The following is a 23,014-nucleotide window of genomic DNA, read 5'->3' on the forward strand; positions in this document are numbered from 1 at the left end:
TTCATTCACATCGTTGTTACCTTGTGCTCATTCTGGCAACTGTGGCTTGATAATGGTTTCCCTTCATCCAGGCCAATACTTAGGGCCCTTCAAACCAATCTACCTGAGACATCTTTTTTGGGGGGAATTGCTTCAGTTTATTTTTTGAGTAGGTAATGCATTCATGTGGCTCACATTCAAAAGGTACAAAAGGGTATGTTGAAATCTTAAAGAAGTTATTCAGTATCATCTTTTGCCAATCTGAGTTTTTAGTTGATAGTGTTTATTAAAATTTTTGTTGTTGCTGAGGTAGGGTTGCCCATCTGATTTTATAACTAGTTGAGACATAGATACAACAATGAGAAAGATGGAGATCAAAAGCTAGGTAAAATAATGAGGCTCAGTTTGTAAGCTGGCTTGCTCATCTTTAGCCCCAGAATTAGAAAGACTTATCAAACCAGCCACAGATCCATCTGGACAGAAAGCCTTCCCTGTGTTTGGGAGGAACTAGGGGCATCCACTTTGAGCAAACAGGCTGATTTCAACATGGAGAGAGAGGAGGCCGTGATGCACACTCTCAATTTCTTTTCTCCAACTTAGATTGGTCACTCTCTGTGTCCTGGGGAGGATGAGTGAAAGACGAAATGAGGGCCATGAGTATTCAATCCTGTACGGTGCTCCCCTGCTGATGTGCTAATGGATTACAGCTGCTCCACAGGCTTTAGATCCCTTCACCCTTGGGCTGAGGATGGTCAGAGTCCCAGTCTTATCCTTTTAGCTCTGAATTGTCTTACCAGGACCCTAATTTCCCCACTTTCCACTGACCACAGTTTCCTCCACTGACCAAATATAATCACTTTCTGTGTGTATGTAATGATGGCAAAAATCCTGGATGCACTGCGCTAAGCAGCAGTCATGTCTGTATCTATAGATAAAAGCCAGGGTGAAGAGAGTCATCCTTCACTACGTAAATACAGAAAAGCCTTCTCCAAGCCACTACCCTTCCTGCCACCAAGTTCTAATCCCTGGTCTCCCCAGAGGCAACTGATTGTATATCTATAACATGGTAACAATGGTGGTTTAGTCACTAAGTTCTGTTCAACTCTTGTGACCCCATGGACTACATAGCCCAATAGGCTCCTGTGTCTGTGGAATTCTCCAGGCAAGAATACTAGAGTGGGTTGCCATTTCCTTCTCTGGGGGATCTTTCCGACCCAGGGATCGAACCCAGGTCTCCTGAATTGCCCGTGAATTCTTTACCATCTGAGTCACCAGGGAAGCCCCGTATATAACATATATGATAGTATATATACAATTTACAATAGTATGTGTATGCACACACACACATATGTATATAATACGCAGGTAAATATTCTACACTTCCTCCTTTTCCACATAAATCTTGGAACAGGCCAAATATTTTAACAGACTACCCCCAAATCTCAATGTGAGGTGAAGTGAAAGTCATTCAGTCATGTCCGACTCTTTGCAACCCCATGGACTATACAGTCTATGGAATTCTCCAGGCCAGAATACTGGAGTGAGTAGCCTTTCCCTTCTCCAGGGGATCTTCCCAACCCAGGGATCGAATCCAGGTCTCCCACATTGCAGGCAGATTCTTTACTAGCTGAGCCACAAGGAAGCCCAAGAGTACTGGAGTGGGTAGCCTGTCCCTTCTCCAGTGGATCTTCCCAACCCAGGAATCAAACCCAGTGTCTCCTGCATTGCAGGTGGATTCTTTACCAATTGAGCTATCAGGGAAGCCCAAATCTCAACAACTTAGTACACTAAAGTTTATTTATTACTTGTGTTCAAATCCACTGTGGTCTTTGCAGTCTTCTCCAGGGGCCAGTAATCATTCCCAGCTTCCTTTAATCTATTGGCTCTGCCACTCCCTAGTATTTGGGACCTCTGCCAGATGTTCTGTGGGAACTAACAATGGCAGAAAGACAGAGAACATAGGAGATCTTTAGAGACCAGGGTTGGAAATTACTTATATTACTGTTATCTATATTCAACTGGTCAGACCTTTGTCATGTCACACGTGATGACAAGGAAATATAGTCTAGGTATCTGGCCAGGACAGAAAAGAAAAGGAGTGTGGTGAGAACATAGCAAGTTTTATTACACATGCCAGATGGACTGTTTTATACCTTGCTGTTTTAGCTTCACAACAAATTTTAGAAAGCAGCCATATCAGTTCCTAGACAGTTTCCTCAGCCTTTCTAACAGTTGCATAGTATTCAGTTTTACAGATTGTAGTTGACCATTGAACAACACAGGTTTGAACTGTGTGGATCCACTTCTGTGCAGATTTTTTTCAGTAGCAAATTCCACAGTCCTACATGATCCACAGTTGATGGAATCTGCAGAGGCAGAACCATAGATAAGTAGGAGTTGCAGAAAGAGAAGAATCTCGTATACAGAGGGCCAACTGTGAGTTATACCCAGATTTTCGAGCATGGGGAGTCGGCACTCCCCTACCCTGATCAAGGGTCAGCTGTATACTGTGATTTATTTAACCAGTCTGCGGCTCGGCCATCCTCAATGTTTTCTTTTTTCCCATTCATCCATCTGCAATGAATACTTTTGTCCTTATGTCATTCCACACATGTGCAAGCATATCTGTGGGATAAATTCTCAAATTAGGTGTTGCTGAATCAAACAGTATGCATATTTGACATTTTGATAGCTGTCGCTAAATTACCCTACTAAAAAGTTATACAAATTTATACTCTCAATAGCCATTTTATTGTTTAATCTTGCTGGGTAAAACATTTCTACTTTTCTTCATGTTTGAATGAATATTTCTGTGCCTCGTGCTTCCAATCCTCAGTCCATTGCGTCAACAGTTTCTTTCATTTCAATTAAGGTACAGTGACCATTTCTTGAGAAACAATCAGTGTTGGGTACCATGTAGACCCCTTTACATCTCTTATTACATCTAATCATGAAAAGCAAGTCTAGGAAGTAGGCAAATTACAAATGAGGAAACTGAGGCTCAGAGAGATTAAGTAAGTAGACTAAGCTCATCTAATCTGTAGGTGGTATATTTTCATTATATATTCTGAAATTATTCATCTTTTACCCCCTCTGGTACTTCTCACACCAAAGCATAACCTAGGGCAGAGGAAAGGAAGCGCTCATTCTTATGTTGTCTAGAGCTGCCTTCCCTAAGCAAGCCAAGATTTCTTTAAAAAAAAAAAAGTCTTCTATATATATTAAAAATGCATGCAAGTTTTGATTTTCACTTTTAAGTATATTTGCATGCTTAAAATATTCAAAATATTTCAAACTACTTGCTCTTAAGTATAACTGAAGCTTCAGGAAGCCGCCAGTTTCCCCTGTGGCTTGGTGAACCCTGGCTCAGTGCTCCCAGGGCAGACAAGGGAGCATGGTTTTGTATGTTGGTGCCCCATGGAGAGGCTTCTATTCATCCTTCAAAACCCAGCTCATGTGCTGCTTCAAGATCAGGGCTCCCTGCAGGGTCAGCAAGCCCAGAGTGCTATCTGTCTTCTAAAGAACTCTGGATTGCAGCAGAGAAGGGGCTCACTAGATTTCTAATGAACAAATCATTGCAGATAAGCAAATACATTATTGTGTTATCTACTTTCATTTTTCCAAAGGAGTTGGGAATTGCCAAAATAATGAAGTCTGTTTCTGAGTGCCAACCTCTCTTAAACACTCCTAAATCTTGGTTTAAGCAGTTATGTTAGCCGGGTTCTCAACTGAAAAGCACACATTTAGTTTGCCCAGGCATATACACCCCGTTCCCAGTGATATCCCTGTCACATTGATTGACACCGGGCATGCCTTTCATTTCTTCTCCTGTCTCTGGAAAAAGGGCATAATTGCATCTGCCAGCTACAACGCAGGAATGCTGTCAGAGTTGATGAAACAATGTTTTTAAAAGGCCTCTTTGGAAGTAATATGCCACATAAATCACAGTCCCCCATTAAAGTGGTTATTTTAGTGCTTATTTAGTTACTAGTTGCATAGAACACATACTTTTTCCCAGGTAATTCATATTGAGTCACTGGATGCCTTAATACTTAAGCCCAAACAGAATTTTGTATCTATAACCTTCTGATGACCTTGAGAGTTGAACTTGGTAGCTTTCCTTTCTACTCTTGGAAGTTTTCAAGTTGATTATCTCTCTGAATGTATGTCTGGGCCATTCCTAGCCAAACACTAGTGCATATTTGAGATAATAGATAAAACTACTGCATCCTTGTAGTAGTTGAACATATTGGTATTTTTCTGCATCGTACTATCTGATATTTTAAGAGTTGAATCCCAATATTTTAAAATCTCAGTTTTCGTGAAGCATTCATAATTCTACCATTTGAGTGGCAGGTCTGTTGCTCCAAATTAATCATTCCTTATGTAGGGCGATAAACCATCTAAAAACTGAATGGTCTGAAGTTTTAAATTCTAGTACCTGTCTATAAATATACTGTCCCATAGTTACTGGCCACGGAAAAATAAAAATTTCAGTCCCTCCGTTCCAGGAGTCTCCAGTTCAATTGCTCAATAGATCATATGACCCATGGCTACTCTATTGGGCAGGACAGTAACAGAATACTTCCACCATCACACAAAGTTCTGTTGGATGGTGCTGGTCTCTAAAACTTGTACTTTAAGAAAAGTGTATTTAGCTTTCTGTCCTTCCATTACACACCTCTAAATCCCCCTCATACTATAATGAAAAATTTTAATTGTTTGGGCTTTTAAACCAGTCTCACCTCCAAGGCCATGATTTGAACACAAAGTCTGAAGAAAATGACACGTGGAACCGCCATCTGGAGGCTGGTGCAGTGGCAGATCCAGCCATTTCTGAGAAATTATCTGGGTTTGGAGATACTCCCAGAACTCTGATTTAGCAGTTCCTAAGCTTATAGCAAGTCTGAAAGGAACACAAATCTGTTTTGTATATACAAATAAATCCTCGTACTCTGCATGCCATTCTCAGCCTGCCAGTTTCATCTGGCTGCTCCAGAAAATATAATTCAATAGCACATTAGTTAACCTGCATGCAGGGAATGGGGCACTCTGATTATGGAAATGTTCTGGTTGAGTGATTAACCTGATTTTTGCAGAAAAACTGCAGAGGCGAGGGATTTTCTGCCCAAGATGTTGTGCCACTGTAATCCTCTCTTCCAGAAGATCACAGACCACAGCTATATGGCTTCACTCCTCCAGAACACAGAAATACATCTCTTTGCAAAAGCCTTCAAATATGCAATTGATAGACTCTTGAAGCGGCCTCAAAAATAATCAATAATGGTGTTTTAGATAATCTTAGAAAAAAAGAGTAAACTTAGAAGGAGAAGTAATCTCTTTGCCCAAATGTTGCACAGCTGTAACACTTAAGAGTTCCTGACAATGGGGCAGTTTCTTCAAATCATATAACTTTACAATATTAATTCAGATATTTCCTTTTCTTTAGTAATGAATTCTTAAAAGTGCTTACTAGATGTTAGGCAATGCTGCAAGAGCTTTACAAGTATTAATTCACTTAATTTTTCCAACCACCTTAGAAATTAGGTATAAAATTATTGTATTCATTTTAAAGATGAAGAAATATGAGAGGCACAAGAAAGCTATGGATGGGCCAAGCTGATCTACCTGAATGCTCACTGGTCCAAGAGGTTGTGGCATCAGTGAGAGAATAACTAGGTTTATAAGTGGGCACCCAACTGAGTTACATGGCTCCTACTTCCCCAGCCTACCCCTTCCCAAATATTAGATGGGTAGAGTCAAGGAGCCAGTGTGGGGAAGGGAGAAGAGGGACGCTGGCAATGCTCAACTAGGCCCAAAGTAAATAGTGGAATTAAGAAAAGCTTTTCTTAATTTTTACTTAAGTAATTCTTACCTGTAATATGTAAGGTTTTTAGGGATATATATATATATATATAATTAATTCCCTGGTGGCTCAGATGGTAAAGAATCTGCTTGCAATGTGGGAGACCTGGGTTTGATCCATAGGTGGGGAAGATCCCCTGGAGAAGGGAATGGCAACCAGTGTTTTTGCCTAGAGAATTCCATGAGTAGAGGAGCCTGGTCCATGGGGTCACAAGAGTCAGACACAACTGAGTGACTAACATTTTCACTTTTTCATAATTCACTCTATTTTAATAGATTTGACTTTAAAAGGTAATTAATTTTTTTCCCAATTGAGAAAAATATATCGAGCAATAAGCTAGCCCTGGGAGGGATGAAAGCAACACAGAATTGACCAAAGCATCATTGTGATCCTTGATGGGCTCCCAGTCTAATGGAAAAGACAGTCAAACAGAAACTGATAAATTATGTTATGAAATATATGCTACAAGGGAGGATATAGAATGCTGAAAGAGCACAGAAGAAAGTACAGTCGGTTTTGACTGGGGAAATCAGCATGCTTCAGAGAGAAGTAGTTTTTGAGAATCAGCCTCAGAATGAGTAAGAATTCGGGCAAAAAAGTATAGAAAGTGTAGTTATAAGACCTGTACGTCTGAAAGGTTTTGATGAGTGTTGTAGTGGTAAGAAGGCCTTAGTGGAGAAATAATGAATGGCAGTGTATGTGTGTGCGTGTGTGTGTGCACGCACGTGTGTGTGTGTGTGTATGTGTGTGTGTGTGTGTGTGTGTGTGCGTATAAGAGCGAAAGACGGAGTGTGAGAGAAGTAGAGAAGAGGATGAATCTAAGGAAGCTTTTAAAGATTAAATTAGTTTTCATTTTCAGACTACTCAGCACAGAGCATGTATTGGATTCAAGAATTTCTACATCTCATTTCATCATACTTCACACTAAGGAATTTTTGCCAAGTTTATTTTAGCATTTAAGTAAAAGCCAATAAACAAATACTAGAAAAATCCTGTTTCTCTTTCAAATGTGTTTTTCCAGAGTCTGGAAAATATTTTGAACTTTGGAATAGGATAAAGCAGGGAAAACTCAGACTAAATTTCTAAAAATGTTTTTATTTGGGAAAATTTTAAATAAATCCTGTCAGAAGCTAAAATGTTTGAACACTACCAATCCCCTCAACCAGAAAAAAATAAAATAGAATAAAAGCATTTAAAATATGAAGAATGAATAGCTAATCAAAATAAAAGCAAAAAATTTTCTTTGCCTAGAAAGGTTTCATTCAGATTTTATGTTGTTCATATTAGCTACAGAATGGAACATAAGTTTTACATTTAAAATATTACTTTATAAGTTATACTCAAAAAAAAAATAAGTTATACTCAATCATAAATTTCTAAGTTTGCATTTTCTCTTATTTTTATCTCTACTAATTTAATAGCATGTTGATATGTCTCATACAACTTTAGCAAAGGCAACTATAACTTTTTTTTTAATTTATTTTTATTAGCCCAAAAGAGCATCTTCCTAACTACATATTTGTCTTTTTTGGCAGATGACATTTGATCCAGAGATCTTCTTCAATGTTTTACTGCCGCCAATTATATTTCATGCTGGATATAGTCTAAAGAAGGTAAATATACAGTGATTGTTTTCGTCTTTTATCATTAAATAGAGAATCTTGCCAGCACTAATGAAAAAAAAAAAAGCATCATTTTATTTTACGTGTTTACCTATTTGGTAAAAATATCATTGTCTTAGATTATATGATGCAGATTCAAATCTGACATGCTTAGAATTCTAAACTGGCCCTGTCCAGTATACTGATTGATAGTCACGTGCAGCTATTTAGCCCTTGAAACTTGACTAGTCTGAATGAAGATGCACTTTAAGTGTACAATATGCACTGGATTTTACAGGCTCGGTATAAAAAAAGAATGTAAAATATTTCTACAATGTTTTATATTTATTTCATGTAGAAATGATAATTTTTGAATACATTATATTATCAACGTTCATTTTACTTTTTAAAAACTTATTTTAATACGACTACTAGAAAAGTACATATGTCATTTTATTTTTTTACATATGTCATTTTAAATGACATATATGGTTTACATTATATTTCTATTGGGCAATATTATTCTAGATGATTATAACCAAAGAGTTTGCTTTTAATTAACATTGAGTTTATAGAAAGTTCATTCTCGCATTTTTTGCACTTGCAAAACATGACTTATGTGTAGCCTGAACATGTACATTTCCTAAATTAGTAATTCACATCAACGTCTACATGCTAGCCTCCCCAGGGCCAAAGATCAAGGCTCCAGCCTGAATGAGTTTTGAGATGCAGAGTTAATGTGGTTGCTTTCCTGGCTGCCCACCCCTTACTCCAGAGATTCCTAGGGCTCTCCTCCCTTTGGCCTGTGGGCTTCAGCAGCCTTTACTTGTTCAGTACAGACTTGCTTTTCTTGTGTACTTTGGGCTCCCTCTTGCTGTCAGTTCTGGCTACTTAGCTACCACTTACAGAACTAGAAGGGAGTTTTTCCAAGCAAGCGTTTGAAAAGATTTAGAAAGCTGGATTTATTCCGCTCATCCTTCTTCATCCTAGCCCCAAGACTAAGCATCATTTTGTGTGATTCATTAAAATAAACTGTTGTAGGTGATTAAGGTTTGGTTTCATCACTTTCAGAAAAACAGTAAATCAGAGATCCAATAAAAGTCAAACGGCAACTTAAATCTTTTACAACAGTATATTTAAAGTGCTAGAGGGGTTTCAGTGACAACAAAACTTCTTAAAAACTCTGTCTTCCTTTAATCATTCCAGAGTCCTGCATGACCATTGCCCCAATCCCTTCCTCCTCTCTCAGGGCCAGCCAGTTCTGGCCTGTCACTTTCCAGATGTATTTTTTCCCTATTTGTTGGCAACCTCTGTCCTTTACACTGTAAATCAGTTAAGTTATCTTTGTACAATAAGGCCAGCAACTGAGGCTCCAAAAACAAAATCGGCCTTAACAGTGAGGAAAGGGAGAGGCTGTGAAAACACATGCATTTGTTTTTATTTCTTGTTATGCTAAGAAGAAAAAATCTGATGTACTATATGAAATCTATCTTTTCCTCCCCAGAGACACTTTTTTCAAAACTTGGGATCTATTTTAACATATGCCTTCTTGGGAACGGCCATCTCCTGCATCGTCATAGGGTAAGTGACATTTGGAGCTTAAGTTCCAGAAGGCTGTGGGGCCAATCTCACGTTTCCTGGCCTCACACTATGTGGGTGAATTTTTTTTTTTTTTTCAGTATATCACATCTTGACACTTTTTTCTGACTCAATTCCAAGGCTTGCATGTCTTCTGAGAAACACAAGGCTTCAAATCAAAGCAAACTAGAATTATATTGTTGGATTTTCTCTGAGTTTTGAACTTCTGACTTAGACAATGTGGCTAATTTGGTTTGAATTATGTGAAGCACATTGCCTTTTTTTGGCTTAAATAATGCAGTAAGCACACACTGTATTCTTTTTCCATCTTCTTTGCAGGATCTTACCTGTATTTGACAGGACTACAATAGTTATATATGTCAGGGGTTTTCTTTCTAAGGGAAAGTTAACAAGAGAGCAGTCTGAGACAGACATTTCTAAATATCAGCAGAGCTGTTTAATGCTGGGATGGCTTTTTGGTCGATACACTGTAGAATCCAGACTTGTTTTTTTCTCATTATATTTTATTGGTTATGCTGTGAGCCCCAAACTCTGGCTTGCAACTTATCATAAAGCAGAATGTGGTACAAAATGGTGAAGCCAATCCAATTCACTTACAATTCTATCCAATACATTAAATCTTCACTGTAGAAAACACATCCAGCTGCTCTGACTATGATGGTGTGGATGTCTTAAATTGTCTAATACAGCCAGTTCTACCCTGAAATTTTACTGCATACAGCTGTTATATCCCTAAAACAAGAAACTGAGGCTAAAAACACACATTAGTCACTCACCTAGCCCTTTCCTTATGAAGTGTTTAGTGTGTGTCACTGGAAGGCTAAGGAGCTATCATTACTTGGACCTGAAAATGGGGAGCAGGGGGGGTTATGTTGAATTCGCTCTTAAATTTTTATTGGTTCAAGCCTAGAACAACTCAGGCTACATTATATGAAAATGTCCAGCATGGTTAAGTTAGTGAGGAAGCTGAAGATTTTAACAGCTGAAGCTGGAGGCTTGCAGAGATGTAGACTGGGGACCCTCATAAAGTCTGGACAACTAAGGGGTCTATCAACTGTTTGTGATTGAGAGTCATAGTGCATTGGATCCTTCTGGAAGCTTGTTTAAGGGAGAGCTTTTCTGCTCTGTGAGTATGCCATAGCTAAGTATTCAAACTTCAAAGCTGGCAAGGGCCTCAGAGATCTGTGTGATTAAACTCTTCCTTCTGAAGATGAGAAATGTAACATCTTGAAAGGCTAATTAATTGTTTCAGTCTCACCATCTATAAGTAGTAGGACCTTGGTCAGGACAAAATTAAAAACTGCTGCTCTTGATCCAGCAGCTCTTGCTATCACCCTCTCTTTATTTAACAATTTATCTTTAATTCCTGCACATCCCTAATCATTGTTCCTATACATCGACTCAAGACTTTGAGATGTGTAAACTTCAGATACTTATCAGTTTATAGCAAAGATTGATTTTTAGCAGTTTTATAATATGGAAATCTGAAATTTATAATAGATCTAAATTCTAAACTTATAGACAATATTATCAAATTATGGCATAATCAGTTTCATTATTACTCTGTTTCCTTGCATAACTGACTTCAAGTATACTTGTTTGTGCATTTACATAACATGCTTTTGCTATTATTAAAACTCTATACATCTCTTTTGTAAAGCACAATATAGTGTGTGTGTATACTAACATGGATGCATTGTATGTAACTGACTTGTTCTTAAAAATTTCAGTTCAAGAAATCCAGTAATATGTATTTATTGGAGCTGAGAAACTCTTCTAATTGATTTTTAAGGCCACAGTTAACCATTTATAATAGAAAGTGATTTGAGTAAGATGTGCAACCTGGCAAAACCTTTAGAACATGGTTCTAAAGGTTGAACAACAAAAACTTATAGGGTGCCTTCCTAATGTGGATCATTAGATTGTAATGCGGAAGGGATAGATAAGTTAAAGATTTTAGGATCTTATGCCGCAAGGTAAGGGAAACCCTTAAAGAGCTTTAGCTCGAGAGTGACAAGATCAGATTTACACTTTGGGAAGGTCATTCTGGTGGCCATGTGAAGTGGGAAAAAGGCAGCAAGGGGACTATTTCTTGAGACAATTTCTAAGCTAGGTTGGAAATGATGAGGGCTTAGTATCAGGCAGTGGCAGTAAAGAAGGATATTGAATCATCAATTTGTTGAAATCCTGAGAGAATGAGGTCATGCAGAGCAAGTATGTGGAGTGAGAAAGGTAGGTATCTGGGCAACAGCACTATCTGAAGAAGGGGAGAGGTGCCCTCAAAAGATGAAGAAGTACTGGGCCAAATAAACAGGAAGCAAACCAGCAGGGAATGTGTCTGGAAAACAAGGTAAAAGGTAGATGGAGGGTGGACAGTGTCTAACACAGGAGTGGTCAAGTGGGACAGACGTAGATATCCATTGGATTCAATCCCTGGGAAATGATGGGTGACTCCACACTTATGCTATGGGCAGAAATAGAGGAAGAACATTGGCAGGTTCAATTGTTCAGGGTACTGTACGATGAAAAACAATCATTGTTTTATGCTGCTCTCCAGATACAATTTCAAAAATTTTGAAGTGAAGTTAGTGGTGGTTTAGTCACTAAGTTATGTCCAACTCTTGTGACCATATGGACTGTAGCCCACCAGGCTCCTCTGTCCATGGGGTTATCTAGGCAAGAATACTGGAGTGGGTTGCCATCTCCTTCTCCAAGGGAACTTTCTGACCCAGGGATCAAACTCACGTCTCCTGCATTGGCAAGCACATTCTTTAAAACTGAGCCACCTGGCAAGCCCCAGCTTAATTTATAGGTATGCTCAAAACATTCCATAAGCAGCACCTAAGATAAATTTTATTTATGCTTAAAGCAACTAAATTACATAATAAATCCCACGACAAACAATATGGGTCTCTTAGATAAGGAAATCCCCCATTTCCTTCTTCAGGGGATCTTCCCAATCCAGGGATTGAACCCAAGTCTACTGTATTACAGGTGGTCTCCTGCATTGCAGGCGGATTCTTTACCAACTGAGCCACCAGGGAAGTCCACTGAAGGAAAGGCACACACTTAAATTCAGACCAAAATGATACTTTCATAATTTGGTAACTCCCATTTTGCGAATCACTCAAATTTAAACTTAAATCTTAGAAAACAACCAGTTCTGTTCTCCTGATAAATTAATAGTGACAAGAACAATACAACAAAAATTTATTGAAAGCTTGATATGTACCATGCCCTTTTAAAAACTGCTTTACAAGGATTATTTCATTTAATCCTCCAAATAATCCTATTAAGTAGATACTATTATTACCCTCATTTAACAGTTGAGACAGCTGAGGTTCAGAGAGAATAACACGGTATAAGTAGTAGGGCTGATATTAGTAACTAAATAGTTTGGCTCCTGAGTCATACTCTTCATGCCAAAAAATTGCTTTACTTCTATTTTTATTAGCACAAAAACATTTAAAATATTAAAATAAAAAATAAAATGGTAGAATAAATATTTACTAACATGCCACATGTTTCTTTGTTTATCCCCTTAAAAGTTCTCATAGACATGAGAGATTTTTATCAAGAATCCCATCTAAAAAGAAATCCACATTTTTAAGGGGAAGAAGGAATGCCTGAGTTTATGCAGATATATTTATATTTGGATAAAATAGGCAAGAGGAGGGACTGAGGACAATCAGTTAGAATGGAGGCTGAGAATAATTTTAAAAAGTGGGTAGATCCTGGGTAGTGATTTAGTGAAGAGGGATGAAGAAGTTGGATTTTACATACTATCAAGTGTGTTAGTCCTGGTGGGTATTAGGAATATTGTGCAATTTTCCATGTTGGAGATCAGTCTCACAGAGTGATGTAAGAGAATGTGGGAACTGGAGTGCTGGAGAGTCAGCTGACAGATGCCCGTGCATCTCAGGATCAGAAATGTATGAGGATGTGAAGATCATGAAGAGTGATCGTGGAATATGCATGAAAACTCAGCCTGTGGGCCATGATCTTCTGCTGGTAAACCCTGTAATCAAACTACAGGTTAGTGCTAGAGCTGGACTCAGATGTTCTTTAGGATTTGAGATTGTTGGGTCTGTTTAAATGAAAAAGTTCTTAAGTTTTATTAACTTCATTTCATTTAGAAAATTAGGTGTAAGTCGTCTTTCAATTTACATGGGAAAGTTTAACAATATCCCCCTGGGAATAAAGTCGAAGACATTTTTAAACATTTTTTTAAGGTTAAATTGTTCATCTTTTCTAGTTGTCTCCCCCATTTTATCACTTAAGAAATATTTAAAATATGTCTCTGCTTTTAAATAAAATCCATGTATTTGAATTATTTTGCTATTCATTTCCTCCAGCTTTGAGAGCTGTTCCTTTCCTGTTGACTCAGTGTCTCCACTTTCATGGTCACATAGGTGTATCATCACAACGCCAACCGACCTAGTGTTTACTGGCATCATGTTTATTTTTGTTCTAAGAACTGATCAGTGTCTGTGAAACACTTCTTTAAGAGAATTGAAAATGATATACTTTTAGCTTCTCTGTTAAGGACAAATTAAAACAAGTACCACAGCTTAAAAAAATATTTTGAAAAAGGGGGTATGGATCTAAATGATGAAGAATGGGGTGTTAATTTTAAGGAAAGCTCACTTTTTAAATTGCATTCCATGTGCCAGACATTGACCTATGCTTTTTACAAGTATTATCTCATCTTATTCTCATAGTGCCCCTATGAGACAGGCACTATTATCATCTTTCTTTTACATGCAAGGATGCTGAAGTTGAGACTTGCTCAAGGTTACACAGCAAGTAAGTGGTAATAAATGGCACAGCCTGTCTGACTTGAGAACAATACTCTTAGAGTCTCTTTGTCCTCCTCCTAAGATGATGCATTATATTTCCTCTAGTGTTTTGCAATTAATAATTATATATGCAAGACAAACCAATCCCTCAGTAATTTTATATTTTCACATTTATCATTGTTGCTGTTTAGTCACTCAGTCATGTCTGACTCTTTGCGACCCCATGAACTGCAGCATACCAGGCTTCCCCGTCTTTCACTATCTCCCAGAGTTGCTCAAACTCATGTCTGTGAGGCAGTGATGCCATCCAACCATCCCATCCTAGCAATTATGAAAAATATGAATGTTTGATAATGAGCTATGAATATAACTGCAGTGTAGAAATTGAACCTGTCCTTTCTTACTGGAGATAGTTGGAGGATGGTATGACTTCATTTTACTTCCTTAGAATTGCTGGATTTGGGGTAACTCACTCTGGAAAACCTGGATTCAGGTGTGAGGTTGTTTATATCATTCATATCAACATTCTTCAGGAATGTTGTTTTACCTGCTGGACTCTCTAATAGGCCACAGAAGCGTGCCTGACACAACCCTCTTGTGTTATCATCCCCACTGAGCTGGGGCCTGTAGGCCTGAGCACCCATGGAGCTAGTTATGGAATCAGTGTTTCTCTGTCCTTGAAAGGGATAAGGTTTGTTGATGTTCAGCAGTCTCAAAAGGCTGACTCCTAAACCTGGAAGAAGGAACAAGGGTCTAGAATCAAAACCTGAAGAAGTATGGTTCATGGATGGAGGCCAATATGTCAGTGCCTTAAGCTCTAACGCTGTAAAGAGAATGATTTACAGCAGTTCTTAGTTACTAATCCAGTTCTTAATCCAGGAAACACAGACCATTAGATGTGCATAGAAAGACTTCAGCAAGGCAGTTAACCCCCTTAAATCATCCATGAATTTTTTATGAGAGAGGGTCTATATAGATTTCACTGTTTCATCAGCTTTGCTAGGGAGTAGCAGTTCCCAAAGAACATGTTTTTCAAGAACCTAAGCAAAGAGAGAGCTGGGAAAGGAAGGATTTTACACATCTCCATGTTTAATTAGAACTGAAGAATTCTCTAGACTGCATTCAGGGTAGCTCTAAAGTCTGAAAATATGTGTCCTATTATTTTATCTGGACTATAGAGTAATAACAATAAACCAGCTATTAGGTATTTGCCTGTGTTCCCAGACTTGGTGGCCATTCTGTATCCATGCCTAAGACTGGAAGTGCCGGCGGTAGGGTATACAAAATGATATTCATTTTTACAAATGAAAAATCGTCTCCAAAGCAATTGTTCCTTGTAATTTTTGGCAATTTAATAGGAATGATATGAAATTCTACTGTAGTCTTTATTTTTATTTTCCTGATTGTTAATGAAATAGATTATATTTTCATATGATACCTGACCAAACTTTTTATCCATTTTTCTAATGAGTTGTTTTATTATATTTTTATTATTGTTGTTTTATCATATTTTAATTATTTTGCCTGGTTTCCTTATATATTCTACATGATGATCTGTACTTAGTTACAGATGCCACAAATATTTTCTTCCAGTTTGTGTCTTATGCTTTTACTTTTTTCATGATTCTCTTAATGAACAGAATTTTTAAATTTTAATATAGTTAAACTTATAATTTTTTTGTTTTACAGCTAGCATCTTAAAATTTTATTTACTAAATCCTTCCTGGCCCCCAAATCAGAAAGATATTTTCTTCTAAAGTGTATTAAAGTTTTACCTTTTGTAGTAAGTCCATTTTCTGAAATAGATTTTTGTGTATAATATGCAGTAGACAGCTAATGAATTTTTTTCTTTCTCAAAGTGACAACTAATTATTCTAACGTCATTTATTGTCCTGCCCCACTTTCCCCCTAGATCTACAGTGCCTCCTGCACTATGTGTTGTGGTTTCTGTTTGGGGCCATTAATTCTTTCTAACTGGTCTCTAATCTATCCCTGCACCAGTACCACACTGTCCTAATTATGAAGGCTGAATAATTAGCCTTTATATCTTAAACGGATACCCTTCTTCATGAGGACCTTGTCTATCATTATTTCTTTACTCTAGAATATACATTTATTCCAATGTTTACATTTATGAGTAAATAATTTTAAAATTTATAAATACATTCTTACATACTTTGTACATATTTGTAGATCTTATATTTCTGAGTGTTTTCCTTAGGGATCTTGCACACATGCACCATGTATAAAAATGTTTGTATCAACATTATTCATAATAGCAAACACTTTTAGACAACTCATATTTCATGAAAAAAAGGAAAATAAATGTATATAATATTATACAGCACTGAAAACAATGAAATAAATAAAATTGCTGATGCCAATGTAGGCGAGCCTTGGAAACAATGTAAGATCAATAAATCAAGCTCCATGTTACCTTTTTAGAAAGTTCATAAATGACCAAGATTAAACAATGTTGTGTAAGCATACATGCATATAGGTGAGAATGCATATATGTATATGTGTAGCAAATAGGGAATTAAGATCACAAGATTCAGCAAAGTGGTGATTTCTGGGAAAGAGGGAAACGAATGGGATGGAAAGAAACACACAGAGGAAATAAGTTATTGGTAATATTCTGTCTCATGGCTTGAAGTGGGTTTCCCGGTAGTCAGTGTGCTATTATAATGTATAATTTGCATATATCTTCTATATATTCTCCTCCATGTGTCAATTACATTAAAAAGAAAATAAAAGGGAAAACAAGTTGAAGGGGCTATCTAATAGGTTTATGACTATAAGCAGCTTGATTATGCTGCTCACTTCATTTCTGGGAAACTCTGATTCTTCTGTTGTTTCTCGTTGTGTGTGTTTTAATAAGAAGAACTCTGGTTGGCAGGCAATAGCAGAGATGCAAAGTGCCAAGAGTGTATTTGCCAGTATCCCCTGGTTAATTCTTATCAACTACAAAGCTCTCTATTTTCCCTCTCTCTTATCTATCTCCACCTTCTCTCTTGTTTTTCCCCGCTCTCTTCCCCTCCTTCCCAACCATGTTTTTCTCAGTGTCCCCTGAGACTCTGGGCTGCTGTTCTCTGAGACTCCGTTTTCAGGAGGCTGCAGCCCAGCAGAGCTCAGGAGGCGGTGGTGAGTCTGGCTAGAAAGCCTCATGCCTCTTCAGTGCATTCATTTACTCTTTGGATGTGGAGCTGGCACAGTAATAGCTGTCACTGCTGTCAGAGAGAAAAATAAATAACGCTGCTGCCCTGACACAGCCAAATAAGAAAAAAATAATCTCTAATCTGTCAAGTACAGCCTGAGCTGCTTAGCAGTGTGGTTTCTCATATCCATATCACAGCAGGCACGGGCTGTATTTCTGGGAGCAAAGAGAAGAGTGAAGTTTGTTAGGAAAAGAAACACAAGGCAGGTTAGAGGGGGCGCTGGAGAAATCAGAGATGTAGTTTGGAGGTATAGTTTGGAGGTGATGTCTTATAGCCTTATGCGTTAGTCCATTTAGTCCGTCTGTCACAAACCTGAAGTTGTGGGCAATAAGGATGACAGCACAGAACAGAGAAAATGAACAGATTCCAAAAGGAAGAGAAATGTGGAAAGTCATGTGGAAGGAACAGAAGGATGTGTGAGATTGTTGACATGAAAGAAGAGAAATGTCTTATAGTAAGAAAGCATAAAAATAATTCAAACATACTCTATTCTGAAAAAGAATTTACCTGACAAGTCTCATTATTAAATAACTCATTCTAAAGATCCTAACCATGGGATTCCTTTTAAATGAAATATTTAATTCTTTGAATTATCTAGTTTATCTTCATCTCCAGGACTCTTGGGTACAATGTCAAACATTTTTTTCAATTTGACCAAAATCTGATGGAGGAGCTACAGTAAATGTGGCACACATACACATACCCCACATCACATGCAGAAAAGGGTTAAAAAAAAAAGCTAAGGGAACTGTATCAGTTATCTATTGCTTATATAACAAACCACTCTCCAAACTTAGCGGCTTAAGACAGCAACTGTTCTCTTATATGTGCTCAGTCACTTCAGTTGCGTCCAGCTCTTTGCGACGCCATGGACCATATCCCACCATGCTCCTCTGTCCATGGATTTTCCAGACAAGAATACTGGAGTGCATTGCCATTTCCTCCTCCACAGGATCTTCCCAACCCAGGGATTGAAGCCGCATCTCCTGCATTGCAGGTGGATTCTTTTACCACTGAGCCACTGGAAGCCCATTAGTTCACAGTTATATGGCTCAGCCATTTAGGTTGGAATTGGTTGGGCAGTTCTCAGATACTCATCTGAGGTCATTCATGTGACCAGTCATCTGGGATTTGACAGGGAAAGGGTGGTCTAATATGTGCCTCGTGGTAGGCTAGCCATGGCTTTTTCCCATAGTGGTCTCAGGGCAGTATTCCAAGATGGTGGGAACTGAAGTGTAAGACTCTTAAGGCTCAAGACCAGAAGTCCTGCAGTATCATTTTCACTGCATTGTCTTGGTCAAATTATCATAAGAGCAGCCAAGATTCAAAGCACGGGGAAGTAGGCTCTTGATGCAATATGTGATAAAGTCACATTACGAAGGGATATATATATACACAGGGATGGAAAAATTATTGTGGTCATTTTTGTGAATAATCTAGCACAGGAAGGAGCTATAAAATATTTTCAAGATAAGAGCTTGCATTAAAAAATGGGGCTCAACTCATTGCTATTTACCTAAAACTATGACATTATTTTTCTAAGATTCATCCATTTTATGGTTTTCATAAATGGTTACGGAGAAGGCAACGGCACCCCATTTCAGTACTCTTGCCTGGAAAATCCCATGGATGGAGGGGCCTGGTAGGCTGCAGTCCATGGGCTCGCTAGGAGTCGGACACGACTGAGCGACTTCACTTTCACTTTTCCCTTTCCTGCATTGGAGAAGGAAATGGCAACCCACTCCAGTGTTCTTGCCTGGAGAATCCCAGGGACGGGGGAGCCTGGTGGGCTGCCATCTATGGGGTCGCACAGAGTCAGACATGACTGAAGCAACTTAGCATCACATTGTTAACTGGCTCTACCCCTATACAAAATAAAAAAAGTTAAAAAAAAATGGGACTCAAAACTTGTTATGAAACCTATGGCTACGAATGAAAACATGGTGGTGAATCAAGCCGACCTTACAAGGATTAACTCATTGGCCTCCTCTGTTAGACTTCCTGATAGCCTGAAACCAGTAACAATGAATATGTACCCTGATGATCTGAGTGACTTATGAAGAAGTATCTTATAACGTTCTTTGTTTGTACATAAAATGTCTATGGAAAAACATGCATAAAGTTCAAAGAAAATAAAGTGGAGAACATGGCTCACTAAGAATTTATGCTACCAAAAAAAACGGCATTCACGTTAAATTGAGCCTTACTCAGCTACAGTGGGGAAGTATGGAAAATTTTTATTTAACTTGAGAATTTCAATTTCTCCTTTTCCCACAAGTGATGCAGAAAATGTGGAGGCCATGTTATCTGCAAAGGCAACAGTCTCTGTTGAGGAGGTTTCTCTCATGACTGCACATCCCTGTGAAAGGCTGTCATGTCAAGCCTGGTTTGTATCCTTGTTTGTCTGGCTGGTCACGGTGCTTTGGGAAAGGGCGGTGCTTTGGGGATGACTAAAGCTCGATCTTGGCAGCTTATTCATTTTTCTTGAACAGCTTAAGAAAAAATAGGTTAAGGAGTTATGCCACATGGCCTTTATTGCACTTTTTCAAGGCCTAGAAGATTACCTTAGAATGAAAACCCATGAATTCTTCACTGACTATAAGCTCCATTGCCAAAGCTGTCCAACTTTCCCATGTGCTCCTCCCCATGGTCCTTTCCCCGCATCCCCAGAGGTAAATCTTATACTGAATTTTTACTTACAGTTTTTCTATATGCTTTCAAAATTTATGAGAACTGTATCATACTTTATGTCATCAAGCCATTTTTTCTTTTTTTTGTCCACTCATAATTTTTCTAAGATTCATCCATTTTATGGTTTTCAGCTGTAGTTCATTCACTGTCATTAGTAATATGCAAAAGTGGGAATATTTCATGCTTTGCTGCTGCTGCTGCTGCTAAGTCACTTCAGTCGTGTCCAACTCTGTGCGACCCCATAGACAGCAGCCCACCAGGCTCCCCCGTCCCTGGGATTCTCCAGGTAAGAACACTGGAGTGGGTTGCCATTTCCTTCTCCAACGCATGAAAGTGAAAAGTGAAAGTGAAGTCACTCAGTCATGTCCGACTCTTAGCGACCCCATGGACTGCAGCCTACCAGGCTCCTCCATCCATGGGATTTTCCAGGCAAGAGTACTGGAGTGGGGTGCCATTGCCTTCTCCGATTTCATGCTTTACTTATTCTCTTATTGATGGAGTTACTTCCATCCATGAATGTTCTTATACAAGTCACCTGGGGCCCTTGTAAAAGATTCTTTAAACAATGAACTTAGAGTGATATGTGCAATACCAAATTCTTTTTCCAAAGTAGTATTCCTACTCCAGCTGGTCCTGTTACTTCATGGCAAATAGATGGGGAAACAGTGAAAATGGTTAGAGACTTTTTTTTCTTGTGCTCAAAAATCTCTGCAGATGGTGACTACAACCATGAAATTAAAAGACGCTTGGAAGAAAAGCTATGAACAACCTAGACAGCATATTAAAAAGCAGAGACATTACTTTGCCAATAAAGGCCCATCTAGTTAAAGCTATGTTTTTTTCCAGTAATCATGTATGGATGTGAGAGTTGGACTATAAAGAAAGCTGAGCGCTGAAGAATTGATGCTTTTGAACTGTGATGTTAGAGAAGACTCTTGAGAGTCCCTTGGACTGCAAGGAGATCCAACCCTTCCATCCTAAAGGAAATCAGTCCTGAATATTCATTGGAAGGACTGATGCTGAAGCTGAAACTCCAATGCTTTGGCCACCTGATGCAAAGAACTGACTCATTTGAAAAGACCCTGATACTTGGAAAGATTGAAGGTGGGAGGAGAAGGGGATGACAGAGGATAAGATGGCTGGATGGCATCACCGACTCGATGGACATGAGTTTGAGTAAGCTCTAGGAGTTGGTGATGGACAGGGAAACCTGGCTTGCTGCAGTCCATGGGGTTGCAAAGGGTCAGACATGACTGAGTGACTGAACTAAACTGAACTGATTCCTACCAGATGGTATAAATGTTTCCATTGCACAGCACGCTCACCAAAGCTTATTATTGTCAGACTTCATGATCAGTTTGTCTAGCCCTGTGACATATCACACTATTTTAATTATCACTGCCTTCTACTAATTAACTCGATATTTAATAGGAATAATCTGCCCCCCCTCCCCACCACACATACCCTGCAATATTCTTCCTCAGTGTTGTGATAGCTATTTGGATCTTTTTTTACTGTAAACATTTTAGAACCATCTCATCAAATTCTTTGACTCACTGTATCAATATTTTGATTAGAATTACATCAAATCTATAGATCAGTTTAGGGAAAATTGATGTATTTATTATATTGTTTCTCTATTCTTAAACTTTGATATCTCTTTTTACTTAGGTTTTCAAGTCTTCCAATAAGAGTCTTGCATAAATTTTACAAAATTTATTCCTAGGAATAGTGTATCATATTATAAATTGTTTTATTGTCAATATTTTATTTTCTTAGTGTTATAATTTAGCAATCTTGATGAGCAAGAAAATGGCCCAGTCCCAGCTGGCCTGGAGCTAACAGTCCATAAGGGAGGCAGCCATTCATGAGGGAGTCACACATTCATGAGGGAGTCACACACACACGGAAAAGCACAACTGCCATGTGTGTGAGCAATAAGAAGTGAATAATGCAAAGAGATCAGAGACTTGGAGGATCTGCTTGAGGGTTGGGTCAGGAGTGATAGGACTGTGATGCTAGAGGTAAGGGAGCTGTGGGAGCACACTGAGGGGACCAAGAGAGGCTTCTGGGAAAATGACCTATAACCTGAGACCTTACATTTATTCCAGAGGAAACCAGGAAAAGATCTGGGAGAAGGCATGCCAGGCAGAGAGGATGTTATGTGGGAGGCCAGAGTATGGATAGGAAGCAGTAGGAGATAAACAGGGAATTTATCCCAGGGACTAGAGACCTTGTTCTGGAGGTTGGACATAACTCTGTAGGCTGTAGAGAACTACAGGAGATAAGCCCTTTTATATTTTTACTCAAATTGGAATATGAAAATGGGTGAGAGAAGGTCAAGATGGGAAGCAGGAGAACAGTTAGGAGGTGATGCTACTTTAAACCTGGAGACTACTTGGTTGGATTTGAGAGCTCCTTGAAATTAAAAGACGCTTACTCCTTGGAAAAAAGTTATGACCAACCTAGATAGCATATTCAAAAGCAGAGACATTACTTTGCCAACAAAGGTTCGTCAAGTCAAGGCTATGGTTTTTCCAGTGGTCATGTATGGATGTGAGAGTTGGAGTGTGAAGAAGGCTGAGCGCCGAAGAATTGATGCTTTTGAACTGTGGTGTTGGAGAAGACTCTTGAGAGTCCCTTGGACTGCAAGGAGATCCAACCAGTCCATTCTGAAGGAGATCAGCCCTGGGATTTCTTTGGAAGGAATGATGCTAAAGCTGAAACTCCAGTACTTTGGCCACCTCATGTGAAGAGTTGACTCATTGGAAAAGATTCTGATGCTGGGAGGGATTGGGGGCAGGAGGAGAAGGGGATGACAGAGGATGAGATGGCTGGATGGCATCACTGACTCGATGGACGTGAGTCTGAGTGAACTCTGGGAGTTGGTGATGGACAGGGAGGCCTGGCGTGCTGCGATTCATGGGGTGGCAAAGAGTCGGACACGACTGAGCGACTGATCTGATCTGATCTGATCTGGGAGATGGAATTGATAGAACATGGCTATTGCCAGATTTAGAGACATAAAGGCCATCATGGTAACTGTCAATTTTCTGGCTTCAGCCATAAGCTCACTCTGAGCTTGTCAAACCTAGCACAATTTGTACCTCATGTCCAAATGAGTGCTATCCCCTTCCATCCTTATTTTATGTTCCCTGGTAGAATTAAACTCTTGGTTATTATGCCCTTACTTTTAGTAAAAGTCAATAACTATATTGCCAAGTGAATTAATGAAAAGATTTGAAAAATGTATATCATTTG

General features: G+C 38.7%; 1 protein-coding gene across 9 annotated transcripts in view; it reads left to right on the forward strand.

Annotated features, from left to right (window-relative positions):
• The window catches only part of SLC9A9 (solute carrier family 9 member A9), an 804,336-nt gene that overhangs the window by 202,992 nt on the left and 578,330 nt on the right, over positions 1 to 23,014 (forward strand). For all 9 annotated transcript variants that reach the window (XM_044946316.2, XM_044946314.2, XM_044946321.2 and 6 more), the window contains 2 exons: positions 7,381 to 7,458; positions 8,951 to 9,027. In XM_044946316.2, coding sequence (XP_044802251.2) covers positions 7,381 to 7,458; positions 8,951 to 9,027 — 155 coding nt within the window. The remainder of the gene's footprint in view (positions 1 to 7,380; positions 7,459 to 8,950; positions 9,028 to 23,014) is intronic.

The sequence above is a fragment of the Bubalus bubalis genome, chromosome 1 (assembly GCF_019923935.1).
Source record: "Bubalus bubalis isolate 160015118507 breed Murrah chromosome 1, NDDB_SH_1, whole genome shotgun sequence".
Taxonomy (NCBI): Eukaryota; Metazoa; Chordata; class Mammalia; order Artiodactyla; family Bovidae; genus Bubalus; species Bubalus bubalis.